The sequence below is a fragment of the Sebastes fasciatus genome, chromosome 19, assembly GCF_043250625.1.
Source record: "Sebastes fasciatus isolate fSebFas1 chromosome 19, fSebFas1.pri, whole genome shotgun sequence".
NCBI lineage: Eukaryota > Metazoa > Chordata > Actinopteri > Perciformes > Sebastidae > Sebastes > Sebastes fasciatus.
Window position 1 is genome coordinate 3,482,907 of NC_133813.1, and position 14,108 is coordinate 3,497,014.

The window sequence follows — 14,108 nt, forward strand, 5'->3', positions numbered from 1 at the left end:
GTAGCTAAGGAGTGATGGTCGCTGTTGAAAGTTGCACATGCACAGTACCGATCGGGCACCTTTGAGAAAAGGGCGGAGTGTGAAGACAGATCAAACATTTCAATTATAAGTTTCCGATAAACGCCGCTGGAGTGCTGTCATGAGCCGACAGCATCTCGCTTGCATGGCAGCAAAGAAATATTTGATAACTGCTAATAAATAAAACAAATTGTGTAGGGTAAAGTAAAAATTTACTTTGGGAAAGTAACACACTGCAGAAGAGTTAGTTTAGCTCTGAGAATATCTAGTGAATGTTCAGTGGACGTTTGTGCAGAAATAACTGCTGCAGCTCCTCCAGACCAACAGAGGTTTCCCGTGTCTTGTGAAGTGACGGAGCTCTACAGAGAGAAACGTTATCGTCTCCGACCAAAACTCCGGTGTCTCCCCTGTTCCTTCTGACCGCGGTCGGGAGGCTGAAGCAGGAAAAGCCAACACTAGGATCAGCAGTGATTCATGGAGAGACCTTCGTCTGGTCAGCTAACATTACTGCCAAGCAGCTGAAATATAGAGTGATATTGTGCTTTTAGCTGACGTGTGTCGCCTCACTGTGTTGAGCGATGCTCGTTCATGTCTATGTAGAGCGAGCACAAGCGCGAGCAACAGGACGCTGACTTTCGTTGACGCAACGGCCACAGGTGTCGCTGTTAACAAGCATTTATGATTCCCTTTAACATATGTTGGTCTTTTCATGGGATTTGTTGACAATAACGAAAACATGGAGTATCACCAGCCTTATACCTTTAACCTATATTGAACCAGAGGGGACGTCAAAAATAAACCAGAAAGACCAAAAATATGATTCAGAATTTGGAACTTCCAGACCTCCCACTTTATTATTTACAATAAGTATACGTAATCCAAGGCTTATTACTGAACCTGAAATATTTCAGTACAGTTTCGACCATAGGGTTACATCAACACTCAGTTTCAACACAAAGGAAATCATCTTAAGCTTTGCAAAGGAGGAATTTATTGGATTAAATCACACAGATTGTACACGTGTTCCTGTTATTGTATTTCACATCTCTTAAAGCTGAGGTCACAGCCACACAGACATGCTCGCGGCTCTATGAGACGCTGTTTTTAGGCTCGGCGGCGCTTTGAACTAAATGCAAAACAACATGCCGGCATGCTCACAATGACAATGTTGACATGCTGATGTTCAGCAGGTATATTGTTCACCATCTTATTTTAGCGTGTTAACATGCTGACATTTGTTAATTAGCAGTAAACACAAAGTACAGCGGAGGCTGATGGGAATGTCATACGTTTTCCAGGTGTTTAGTCATAAACCAAAGTAGTGGACAAATTAAAAATGAACCCGCTAGAGGAAAAGTCAGAGGATCACCAAAGTTATTACAATTTGAGCGCATGTGTCCCGACCCGGTACATTTATACGCTTAAAAAGTTACAAACAGTCCCTTTAGGTGAAATATTATATTTCTTCACTTGTTGTCACTGTGTGTGTATTCTCATTGCATGTGTGTTTTATTTAACCACTGAACTGACAGTTTGATGCATGAGTTGAACAGCGAGCTCAGAATGTGATAAATGGCGTGACGGTTAATGTCGGAGGGGATGTATGAGATGTGTGTGAGCAGCCGGTGATGACGTCGTTTGATGCATGAGGTTCTTGTTGCTCCAGAAGGACTGTGCGTGGGACGCCTGAGGAGCGGAGCTGGGTACCCCTGGTTGGTTTATGCTAACCTTGCGGTGTCACATAAATTATTCAGGGACAGCTCAGCCCGGCAGAACCGAGACCCTCAGCAACGCCAGGCCCATTATAATTCCACAGAGTGTCTGCTCACACAAAGCTCGTAGCACTTCTCAAATTGTACGCGGGGTCGGTTTTCTTTCACTTCTTCTTCTCGTTTTTCTTTTTCCTGTCAGCTATTCTTACCTTCTTCTCCCTCTCTGCTATATTGTTTTCTCTACGCTATTAAGATTTCTTACTAATGCTCTCTCACATCACATCACTGCTTAGGACGACTTCGGTAACTTTTTACTTTATGGGTCTGTATTTTCCTTTAATAATTTCCCAATGATTGCCTAGTAAGATTCCTGGAAATGTTGCATGGTACTAATTAGAAAAATAGGAAAGAACAGCTCCATCTAAACCCAAATAAATATTGATTCATTATTAATTTATTATTGATAACGTTATCAGAACCAGAAATACTTTATTGAGCGTTACAGTTGCTGTTATATAAACATAAAGAAAGACAAGAAAATAGAAATAAAGGAGTATGTAACATGTAAATTATGTACATATTGTTACAGTATAAACACAATATATGTAAAGAAATATAAGTAATCAAATTAGAAATGAGAATATAAGAAATATGTAAAAATATTTGCATTAAGACGTGCAATGTATAACATATAACCACAGTGCAAATAAGTAAATACAAAATGCTGAGAAAATGTGCAGTATAAATGCAGTATTATTGACAGTGTATTGCACAGCTGAATTATTGCACAAATTATTGTAAATAGCAGCCGATGGGTAATAAATCCAGGAAGAAATAAGTCCATTCTTTACATATGTTGAATTATATGTCTATTTAAGAGTTAATTAATTGTTTTTGAACACTCTTTTTTCTCTATGATTAGTACCTAATTACAGAGTTCTTTCCAGGAAACTTCTGAGGAATTTTTGGGGGGAAATTATTCGGAAAACACAGACCTGTAAACCAAAGTGTTACCAGGAGTTCTTGGTACTTCCGGTGGACATAATGAAGTTTGAAAACGGGTCAAATCTGACCCGAGGACAACCAGAGGGTTAAGAGAAATGTCTCAACAACTATTGGATGGATTGAAATTTTGTGAAGACATTCATGTCCTTTTGTACTGTTATTTATTCGTCATTGTGAGCATGTTTGCACGCTGACGTTAACATTCAGCTCGAAGCACCGCTGTGTATCTGAGTCCAGCCTCACAGAGCTGCTACCCTTCAGTCTTGTTGGCTTCTTTTAGGCCTCAACGATTGTGTGTGTGTGATTTTGGAGACAGCCAAACACCAGAAAACACACACCTCAGCAGCAGACGCAGCACCCTCAGGTTTAGAGAAGCTTCCACTATTGTTTGCACATTGTTTTTGAGTAAAGCAGCGGAGAGGGAATTGAAGGTTACACTACCACGAGGATGTACAAAAACTGCTGACTTGTGAAAGAGAATATCTTTAACTCTCTTCAACAAAGTTGGATTATCGTTTCATAAAGATTCATAAACCTCCTTAAAGAGAAATGCTGTCTAGTGGACTCTGTAGCTGTCATTAACAGGTCCTCTATGCTCTGTACTGCGGCAGACGCGTGGAGGGTAATTTAAGGCCCTTAGCTCCTCACCTAAATTACATTACCTGCTAGATTACAGCAATTTTCCAGCTGTTTGCCTCCTCTGACCTTCATTACTGATATCACCTCCCTAAAGTCTTCAGGAGAGACAGCTCCGCGTTCAATCTGAGCTCTCATTCTTGACCCCGAGCACCCCACTTCTGCTGTTAATAATGATCGCCGTGATTTGTATTCGCGTAGCTCCGTTCCTCGACCCCGTGGCGCGCTACAATGAAAGTAATAAAACAGATTTTCAATCATCAGTTTGACAGCAGAATACAGTATATGTACAGTACAGTCATCTCACTGACTAAGCAGCAAGATTAAAGCTTAGCAGCTCATGCAAACAAAGATTTAAGATCTAATTAATTGATTAAAACTCCTCAGCATCACAGTAGGTAGTTTATATTGCATCATGGTTGTGACGTTGGGTTGAAGCACCTGAAAGCTCCGTCTTCAGTGTGTATCAAGGCTGCTTAAAGCTGACCCCAGACCCTCAACAAATAACAACAACAACATAATAATAATAAACTTTATTATCTATTATCTATCTAACAGCAAAATCACCTTTGGTCACAAGCCGGGATCTAGAAACAACCAGCAGAGCTGCATCCGCCGATCTCCGGGAACTCCCAGACACATAACGGGTCAATAAATCCATCATACTCTATACTTTGGAGCAAAGCCATTTAATGCTTTTAAAGTGATCAGTAAAATTTTAAAATCAATACGGAACATAACTGGCAGCAAAGTGTACGTTGGCTCGTACGGGAATAATGACTTCCTATTACTTAGTGCCTGTTAAAAAAGTTCTGCAGCAGTTGGAGTTGATCCCGATGAGTTCCCCGCTGTGAAGGATGTAGATTATGAATTTGGGGAAAAAGAGGGAACTTATATCGGATCTGTATTTCTACCTGAGTTTAAGTATCAGGAGAAACCGGTGCATCCCTAGTAATTCATTTGTAGTGATTTGATTAATTGCACATTTGTCTGGAAATATGCACCACTACTACACTATGCTATATACAGAGAGGAACTGTATGTTAATGAACAGAAAGCAAACAAACACTAATCAAACCTATTGATTAGAATTGAAGTTTATGTGTTGTTTGAGATATGCATTAGATGAATGAGGTATTAACGGATGTTTAGGGCTCATAATTATTTTAATTATTGATTAATACATCAATGAATTGACCATAAAATGGCTATAAAATGTGAAAAAAGTTTACAATTGCCATCAAAATTTCCCAGCAAAAATATTTAATTTACAAGGATATAAAACATAAGAAAAGCAGCACACAGCACGCACAATGTTTTTATTTACTTATTTATTCTTTTATTTATTTATCTTTATATTTCCACATTTTTATTTACATATTTATTCTTTTATTTATTTATCTTTATAATTCCACATTTTATTTACTTATTTATTCTTTTATTTATTTGTCTTTATATTTCCACATTTTTAATTAACTTATTTATTCTTTTATTTATTCATTTTTATATTTCCACATTTTTTCATTTACTTATTTATTCTTTTATTCATTTATCTTTATATTTCCACATTTTATTTACTTATGTATTTTTTTATTTATTTATCTTTATATTTCCAATTTTTTTTATTTACTTATATATTATTTTATTTATTTGTCTTTATATTTCCACGTTTTTTTATTTACTTATTTATTATTTTATTTATTTCTCTTTATATTACCACTTTTTTTATTTACTTATTTATTCTTTTATACATTTATTTTTATATTTCCATTTTTTTTTTTACTTATATATTCTTGTATTTATTCCTATTTCCAAATGTTTTTCTTATTCTTTGACAGATGTATTCTTTATTATGTCCCTCCTGTGACTCCATAGGTAACGGTCTAAATGCGGAGCGCCTTAAGGAGATGTAGTGTGTTTATAAACTGATGCTGTAATCCACGTCTCACTCTGTGGAGCTTAATACACAGCTCAGTGTTACAGGATCTGTGGGGTTCAACCATCTGCTGACTTTTATTAGAGAGAGAAACACTGATTTAACCTCCTCTACGCAGTGAGTCCGACTTTAAAGAGCTTCATTCAAGTCCTGAACTCATCAGTAAAAATTAAACAGAGTTTGGATTATTTAGCGCAGAAGGAGAGGAGAATAAGAAGCAAAGTGAGATGTGGAGGAATTTGGAAGATGTGCCTGAAAGAATCAAAAGAAAAGCAGTTTCTTCTATTTTTTTTTTATCGTGTGGCAGCTTTTTTCTTTCCAGCTCATCACTTTGCTTCTGCTGCATCATCCATCCGGCTCTGTGAGGGGTTTCACATGGTTGGACACGACCCGAACGAGAGACAGGAGCGCTGTGTAATGAGAGACAGGAGCGCTGTGTAAAGGTCTCAGGGGTTTAATTTGGAGTTAAAGGAAAGGAGGGAGGATGTGTGTGGATGAGGCTGCTTGGGTTGGCCCACTTTTGCAGTTTCAAGTTTGATTTACTCACAAAAATATCTCTAAACAGTGTGAGAGATTATAAAAATGTTGCTACATTCATCTACAGTAGGCCGCCTGTTTCTACTGATGTCTTTGGCAAGCTTTCCTGTATGCAGTTTACAATGCAAACGGTGGCCAATGTAGCATCAAAATTCATATTAATTTCACTAAAGTTACCCTAAACTCTCCACTCAGGACAAGCTTTGGACATTACAGCTCACGTTTGAGCATAAAAACACACCGTTTAATCAATTCTTTACACTTTAGCTCTTGTATTTTATGTTCTGGAAATGCACCATCCTCCAAACTCTATGATGAATCTAAGCATCCCCTCCTCCTTCCTTCTTCTTGTCATCTTGCAGAAAAAGAGCCGAGAGGAGAGCTGTGGCGAGGGCAGCGGCGTGGAGATCCTGGAGAACAAGCCTTACGAGGACGGCCCCGGAGGCTCGGGTCAGTACACACACAAGGTCTACCACATCGGCAAACACATCCCGTCCTGGTTCTGTGCCATCCTGCCTCAAGCTGCCCTCCGAGTGGAGGAGGAGTCCTGGAACGCCTACCCCTATACACGAACCCGGTGAGACCGCCGCGCCACGCACCCGTTATTAAACATGATGAATCATCTGGACGTGAAGATATTACACAAGACACTAAAATAATCTGTGTGCTAAAACATTTGTTAACACTTAAGGAAACATTACATAAAGTGATTTTAGGCAGAAAGACTGAACTCATAAAATGTTGCTAGATTCATAAATTAATGAAATAACACTTTGTGATGGAGCCGTTTTATTATTTGGAACAATTTCAGCTGAATAATCAACTTCTTTTACATCCTCCAGATGACTCAATTTGTGGATTAATAGACCAAATTGTCACAGCATGGTGTTTTCCTTCAAGTATTTAAAGGGCAGGTCCATTTATTTTTTGTTTTGTTTAAGGTTTTTATATCATTCTGTAGCTTCACAGTGGTGTTACTGATGTATTCAAATACAAACATTTACATTTTGGTCAAAATACGTATGTTTTAGCATCAAAATGCCCTTCTAAACGTGACCTGAGGTAGGTTTCTGCATGATGACGCTGCTACATGTACAGTATACACATCCTTATAGTCAGTGTATTAACGTTACATACAGTAACTCAGTTTGGAGAAGCAGACAGGAGTACCAGCAGGAAGCAAAGCAACGTACTGCTGTGGACGGCGGCAGGAAAACGGATTTTAGACACCTAAAAATAATCAATATCAGTTAAAGTGTGCGCTATATTTAGAATATTTTCACCTCTTTATCTTGTTGTCAGACAGCTCTTTCTGACGGGGTACTGAAGCTGTTATCTATGCACTCTTCAAAGCCACCAAACTCCATCTACAAAAACAGTAATTTTAGCTTGCAGAACACGGGAGTATCTGGCAGCAACAAAACATGTTACACTTTTAGGCTGGTTCTCTGTCACTGCAGCGCAGGCGATGCATGCAGATGGACGTTTGTCTGTATGTGCTGCTCACGCTGCGGTGGCTGCAGAGCCGGTTGCGGACCAGCAAAGTGTCCCTTTCAGGGGGCATTATGTGACCGGGCATTATCAATCCACTTGACGAGGGCGGCGTCAACCACGGGTGCTTTCCAACGTGCACATTGTTTTTCTTATAAGGTAGCCTGTAGGAACACCAAGTTTCGCTGCTGCATCTCATTTCATTGAGAGAAAATAACTTTCTTTTTCACGTCATAATTTCAACGTGCACGCAGCACCAGCCTCAAGTAGCAAGCTGGAACGCAGACGGATTACCGTAAAGCCGCCAGGCGAAGTAACTATCAAGGGAGTAAAGTTTAAAAAAAAACCTCTATATGGAATTACTGTAGTTTAAGATTTTTTTCCATATGTTGTTATGTATGAAAAGACCCAAAATGAACACTGCAAGAGGACTAATTGTATAAGAATGATTCTGTCCCAAGCCGTTTGATCACTATAAGCGGGTTCCACTGTAATAATAATAAAAACAAAGACGCGTCCCGACTTCTAAACAACTGTTTCTCTCTTTTTTTCTCAGGTATACCTGTCCCTTTGTAGAGAAATTCTCAATAGACATCGAGACGTATTATAAACCAGATACTGGAAACCAAGTGGACGTCTTCAATATGTCTTCTGCTGAGAAGAGACAGAGGACTGTAGGTGAGTCATGCACACAAGAATACACACTCCATACCATTATGGAAACTCCCAGACTGGACTGTTATTTCACTGTAAAGTCAAAGCTCCTCAGCGTTATGTGCAGTGAAAGTGCAGACAGTGTGACGTGGAGGGATCCAGACTGAGGGAGTGTTGAGTCTCTGAATACTAAAACTCGCTGGGGTGCAGGAGAAATGTGCAGACGCGTTCCCTGCAGGGAGTTATTGCATAAAACACACACACATCTTTGAGACAGGTGTTCAGTCAGGATGTCGTGACATCTGTTCTGCTCATACCTGCTGCTCACATCAGTGTGACTCATAATCATTTGTTCCCCCTCACAGACCCCATAGACATCGTGAAGGACTACATCCCTCCTCACGAGTACCTGGTGGAAGAAGACCCTAAACTGTATCAGTCAGTGAAAACCAAACGGGGTCCGCTGTCAGACGACTGGATCGAGGAGATCAACCAGGATCCGGCTGAAAGCGCCGTCATGTGCGCCTACAAGCTCTGCAAAGTGGAGTTCAGATACTGGGGCATGCAGTCCAAGATCGAACGCTTCATACACGACGTGGGTAGGTATGGCACATAGTGTCTGTCTGTACTCTTTTTTGACTGTTTCTTCCCTTTTCTCTTCCTCTTTATCTGTCAGTCAAGTCTTACTGTTACCCCCTAAAACATCAGGAATAATGCTGAAATGTTACGAATTGATATTCCTGAAAAGTCAGTCACAACCCTGGGAAAATAATAATAATCCTGATAAATCAGGGATAACTATAAACATGTGGGAATAACCTTGAACGTTTGGGAATGATCCTGAAAAGTGAGGGCTAACCCTGAAAAAATGAGAATAACTCGTAAATGTAAACGATATCCATGAAAAGTGTGAAATCATTTTGAAAGTTCAAGGATCAGCATGAAAAGTTGGGAATAATCCTACAAAATCAGGAATAACAGTAATGAAAAAAATGGTAATAATATGGTATAGATATATGAAAATATAAATAATGGTAATAAATTAAAAAAATTGGGAATAATCCGGAAAAGTGAGAGCTAAAGATTAGAAGAGAAGAACTCTAAAAAGTCAATAAGAAATTGGAATCTGAAATCTGAAAAGTCGAGAGAAATCCCCAAAAGTTAATTGAATAACCCTAAAAGTCCAAGATAACCTTAAATTGTGAATAATCCTGACAAATCAGGGCTACTGATGAGAAGTTTAAATCTTAAAAAGTAAAGAATAACCATGAAAAGTCTGAAATAATTTTGAAAGTTTAAGGATAAGCATGAAAAATTGGGAATAATCATACAAAATCAGGAATAACAGTAATGGGGAAAATGGTAATAATAAAAAGTACAAATTAAAAGTCGTGATTTACCATGAAAAATCCGAAATAACCTTGAAAAAGTTGGAATTAATCCTGAAATATCAGTGATAATACTGAAAAAGTTGGGAATTAACTAAAAAAAATCAGGATAATCCTGAAAATGATAACCTTGAAAATTTTGGAATAATCCACGAATGTAAATAAACATAAAAAATCAAAAGATATTGAGGATTTCTCTGGGTCTTTGTGTCTTTATGTTGTGGTTTAAAACACTGAAGATTTGACAATTATATTTGTTATTCTCTCCATAACTTAATTCAATGACATTACCTGATTAAAAAATGATATTTATATCTGAAAATACGTTCCAAATAGAAACAAGAAAGACCTCTAAATGAGACTGAAAGGTGATCCATCAGAGGAGATCTAATTTTGATGAACTAAACAAGCAGCAGCCGGTTATAAAACCTCAACCCTCCGAGCAGATCATGATTAAAACACCCAACCTGGCAATAAAAGCCAAAATTAGCAAACGGAGAAAGCTATTAAATTAATATCCAGTGGAAATAACCACTGACACATTAATTAAAGCTGGAAAGGTTCTGCGTTACACAACCCAAAGGCCCTTCCAGCGCTATTTATAATGGATATGTAGAGTAGAAGAAGCCCAGTAAAGCATGCGTGTTGAGGTGTCAGTGGATGCAACAAGGGACGACAATAACTCATTTGTGGTTGAAGATCGGTTGATCAGACCAGCGAGAGAGGACACCATGAAGATAGAGCAGCTGCTGCTTCATTAGCCTGGAAGGAAACGCTGTGACGGAGCGAGCTGAAGGCTGAGAGAGTAAACAGTCTTAAATCACAGCAGCGAAACAGAAACACCGGCAGGAAATTAATCCAGTCGGCCGTGTTATCTCCGGGAGCCAGACTTCTATAAAGTATCTTTACTATTTTATTTATTTGATTTACCTGTCTCCGCTTACGATTCCTCACACTCACCTTGTTCCTTTCTTTTTCTGTTTCCCCTCATCCGCTCCACACTTAATCAATTAGTGGTCAATCATTTAAAGGGCGAGTCCATCTGCGTTCTTTTATGTTTTTGAAGTTTTGAAGTGGCATTGTATGTATACTCCCGCGTTCTGCGAGGTAAAATTACTGTTTTTGTGAATGGAGTCTGGTGGCTTTGAAGAGGAAAGAGCTGTCTGACGGCGAGGTAAAGCGGCAGCAGAAAAACATATTTTTTTATTTAATAATACAATAATTTTAGTTATTTTAATAATTTAATAATGTATTTAATTTATTTTTAATAATTTTATATTTGAATTTTAACTATTATTTAACTATATTATTTTAACTATATTTAACAATTTTTCTTTCTTTTTTTTAATTAGAAATTCTGATAGTTCTGTAAGAATATTATGTAATAAAAAGTATTTTCCAATATGTTTTTCTGCTGCCGCTTTACCTCGCCGTCAGACAGCTCTTTCATCTTCAAAGCCACCAGACTCCATTCCCCAAAAACAGTAATTTTAGCCACCTAAAACAAATCAATATCAGTGTAAGTGTACTCTATATTTAGGATATTTTCACCGCTTTACCTCGCCGTCAGAAACCCCTTTCTGACGGGGAACTGAAGCCGTTATATCGCTCTCTTCAAAGCCACCAGACTCCATTCACAAAAACAGTAATTTTACCTCTCAGATCGCAGGAGTTGTTGGTTTACCGCTGCCTCGATCAGTTAGTTTGTTTGTGTTATTGTGTGACTTTGATGAATCCGAACTAACCCTTTAAGGGTGCTACATCTATATATATATATATATATATATAGATGTACAAATAAAAATAGTAATACCAGACTATACAAATACTCTGGTACAAGTAAAAGTCCTGCATATTACAGCTATAACTGAGTCCTAAAAAACATTTTTATGTTGCTGCAGTAAAGATATTATTTTGTTTGAAATTTTAATCAACTTTTGTTTAGAAGATTTACGAAAAAATATATTGGAAAATACTTTTTGTTATATAATATTCTTACAGAATTTTTAATTAAAAAAAATAAAGAAAAATAGTTAAATATAGTTAAAATAATATAGTTAAATAATAGTTAAAATTTAAATATAAAATTATTAAAAATAAATTAAATATATTATTAAATTATTAAAATAACTAAAATTATTGTATCATTAAATAAAATAAATATAAAAAATATTTAAAATATAATTGATTTTTAATTACAAAAACTACATTCAGTCTTTTGCATGCTTTATTATTATTATTTTTTTTATTCTTGCAGTTTCTGGTTAAAGATGTAAATCTGCTGAAGCATTATCTCAGTTTTCTATCAATGATACCAGTAAAATAAAAATACAGGCCAAGTTTAGGCCACATTTCTGATTTATTATTCATTATTATAATGTGTTATTTGCTAAACAGCGTTCCCTTTGTTTGTCTGGTTGAAGACAAAGTCATGTCTGAAACTGAACACCTTTGCTCAGGACCTTTAGCTGACATTTTTAACTGTGAATCTCTGACAAGACATTCTGTATTTGTCAACCATAACGATATGTTTTTAAGGTTAATCCACTTAAGTTGATTCATGTCACAGAAATATGATTTGTTCCTCACTAAAATGCCAATAAATCCTCGTTGCCGTCCTTCCAGGTCTGCGTAAAGTGATGGTTCGAGCCCACCGGCAGGCGTGGTGCTGGCAGGACGAGTGGTACGGCCTGACCATCGAGGACATCAGGACGCTGGAGCTGGAGACGCAGCTGGCTTTAGCCAAGAAGATGGCCCAGTTCAGCCTCAGCGAAGAGGGGGGAACGGAGACCAACGGCTCCTCCGTCAGCCAGGACCAGGAGCAGGGAGCCGAGACCGCCGGATCGGCTGCGGAGGCAGAAGGAGGCGGAGGAGGGAAGCTGGGAGATTCTCTGGAGACACGAGGGGAGCTCACCAAGCAGTGGTCAACGTCCTCTAGATCCTCCAACAGGTCGTCCAAGAGAGGCGGTGAGGACCACTTCTATTTGATATGGCTTTTGGAAAACCTCTCGTCATTTCTATAAGATTAAAGGGATAGTTTGGACGTTTTGAAGTGTGGTTGTATGAGGTACTTCTCCATAGTCGGTGTATTGCCTACAGTAGATGGAGTTTGGAGAAACAGACAGGAGCAAAGTAATGTACTGCTGTGGACGGGGGCAGCAGCAAAACGGATTTTAGACACCTAAAATAATCAATATCAGTTTAAAGGGACTATTTGTAACTTTCAGAAATGCTTGTTAACAGCGACACCTGTGGCCGTGAAGTCAACGAAAGTCAGCGTCCTGTTGCTCGAGCTTGCTCGCTCTAAATACACATGAACGAGCATCGCTCAACACAGTGAGGCGACTCAAGTCAGCTAAAAGCACAATATCACTCTATATTTCAGCTGCTTGGCAGTAATGTTAGCTGACCAGACGAAGGTCTCTCCATGAATCAATGCTGATCCTAGTGTTGGCTTTTCCTGCCTCAGCCTCCGGGGCTGAAGCAGGAAGAAAGAGAAACGTTATCGTCTCCCGAGCGCGCCCGCAGGGAGACACCGGAGTTTTAGTCGGAGACGATAACGTTTCTCTCTGCGGAGCCCCATCACTTCACAAGACACGGGAAACCTCTGTTGGTCTGGAGGAGCTGCAGCAGTTATTTCTGCACAAACGTCCACTGTACATTCAGAGGTGGAGCGAGACAGCGAGAACGGCCACAGGTGTCGCTGTTAACAAGACATTCTGAAAGTTACAAATAGTCCCTTTAACCTGTCGTTTACCTGTATCCATCTCAACAAATGCCCACGCAGGCAGCCTGCGTTTCAGTTCGCTTGGAAACGGTCCGATTCCACCTCTCACAAATGGTTTTGGTCCACTCCAGAGTAAAATTACTGTGTTCACAACTGCCCAAACAAACCGTACCAGAGATCGATCAAAGCTGACTAAATGCTGGCTTGTGAAAGCGCCCTTAAAGGGTTAGTTCGGATTCATCAAAGTCACACAATAACACAAACAAACTAACAGATTGAGGCAGAGGTAGACCGGCAACTCCTGCGTTCTGAGAGGTAAAATGACTGTTTTTGTGAATGGAGTCTGGTGGCTTTGAAGAGAGCATAGATAACGGCTTCAGTTCCCCGTCAGAAAGGGCTGTCTGACAAGATAAATTGTGTTGTGTGTGTTTCCAGGGAGTCCATCTCACCAGAGCATTTCAGAGTGGAGGATGCAGAGCATCGCCCGCGACTCAGAGGACAGCACAGACGACGAGTTCTTCGATGCTCACGGTAAAACCATCACTTTCTGCATGACTGTCTTTATTCTGTATTTTAAACACGCACTGTTTGTGTTCCTCCTGCTTCGTTCTGGCTTTACAGCTTTAGATAATTTACTTGTATCGTATCTCTCAGCGTGGCTCTCTGGGCTGATAAATGTTATCTGTGGAGCAGCTCAAGGTTTCCTTCATACTCCTGTTGTGTTTGCTTTATGTTCTCATTCAGCCTCGTAGTTCAAGAGCATTTCTTTTTATAAATGAAGCATTACATAGTGAACGTATCAGATCGTCAGATTTATAGAGGAGGTTGTTATTTTAGATTCACTAAATTAAACCAACAGTAAATGGTATTGCTTTTGAAAATAGCTGCTAGAAAGAAAGTCACTTTATCTATAAAGCAGATAACAAACAACATATGCCATGGAATGGATATGACCTTTGAGACAGGACAGTTTAAATTGATTCTGGTCTGTGTTATGAGACTGT

The 14,108-nt window shown here is 38.8% G+C and overlaps 1 protein-coding gene across 5 annotated transcripts in view; it reads left to right on the top strand.

The window, feature by feature from the left end:
• Nucleotides 1-14,108, top strand: part of pitpnm2 (phosphatidylinositol transfer protein, membrane-associated 2) — a 57,464-nt gene that overhangs the window by 26,359 nt on the left and 16,997 nt on the right. For all 5 annotated transcript variants that reach the window (XM_074617499.1, XM_074617502.1, XM_074617503.1 and 2 more), the window contains 5 exons: nt 6,207-6,421; nt 7,892-8,013; nt 8,355-8,588; nt 12,003-12,344; nt 13,540-13,635. In XM_074617499.1, the coding sequence (XP_074473600.1) occupies nt 6,207-6,421; nt 7,892-8,013; nt 8,355-8,588; nt 12,003-12,344; nt 13,540-13,635 (1,009 nt within the window). The remainder of the gene's footprint in view (nt 1-6,206; nt 6,422-7,891; nt 8,014-8,354; nt 8,589-12,002; nt 12,345-13,539; nt 13,636-14,108) is intronic.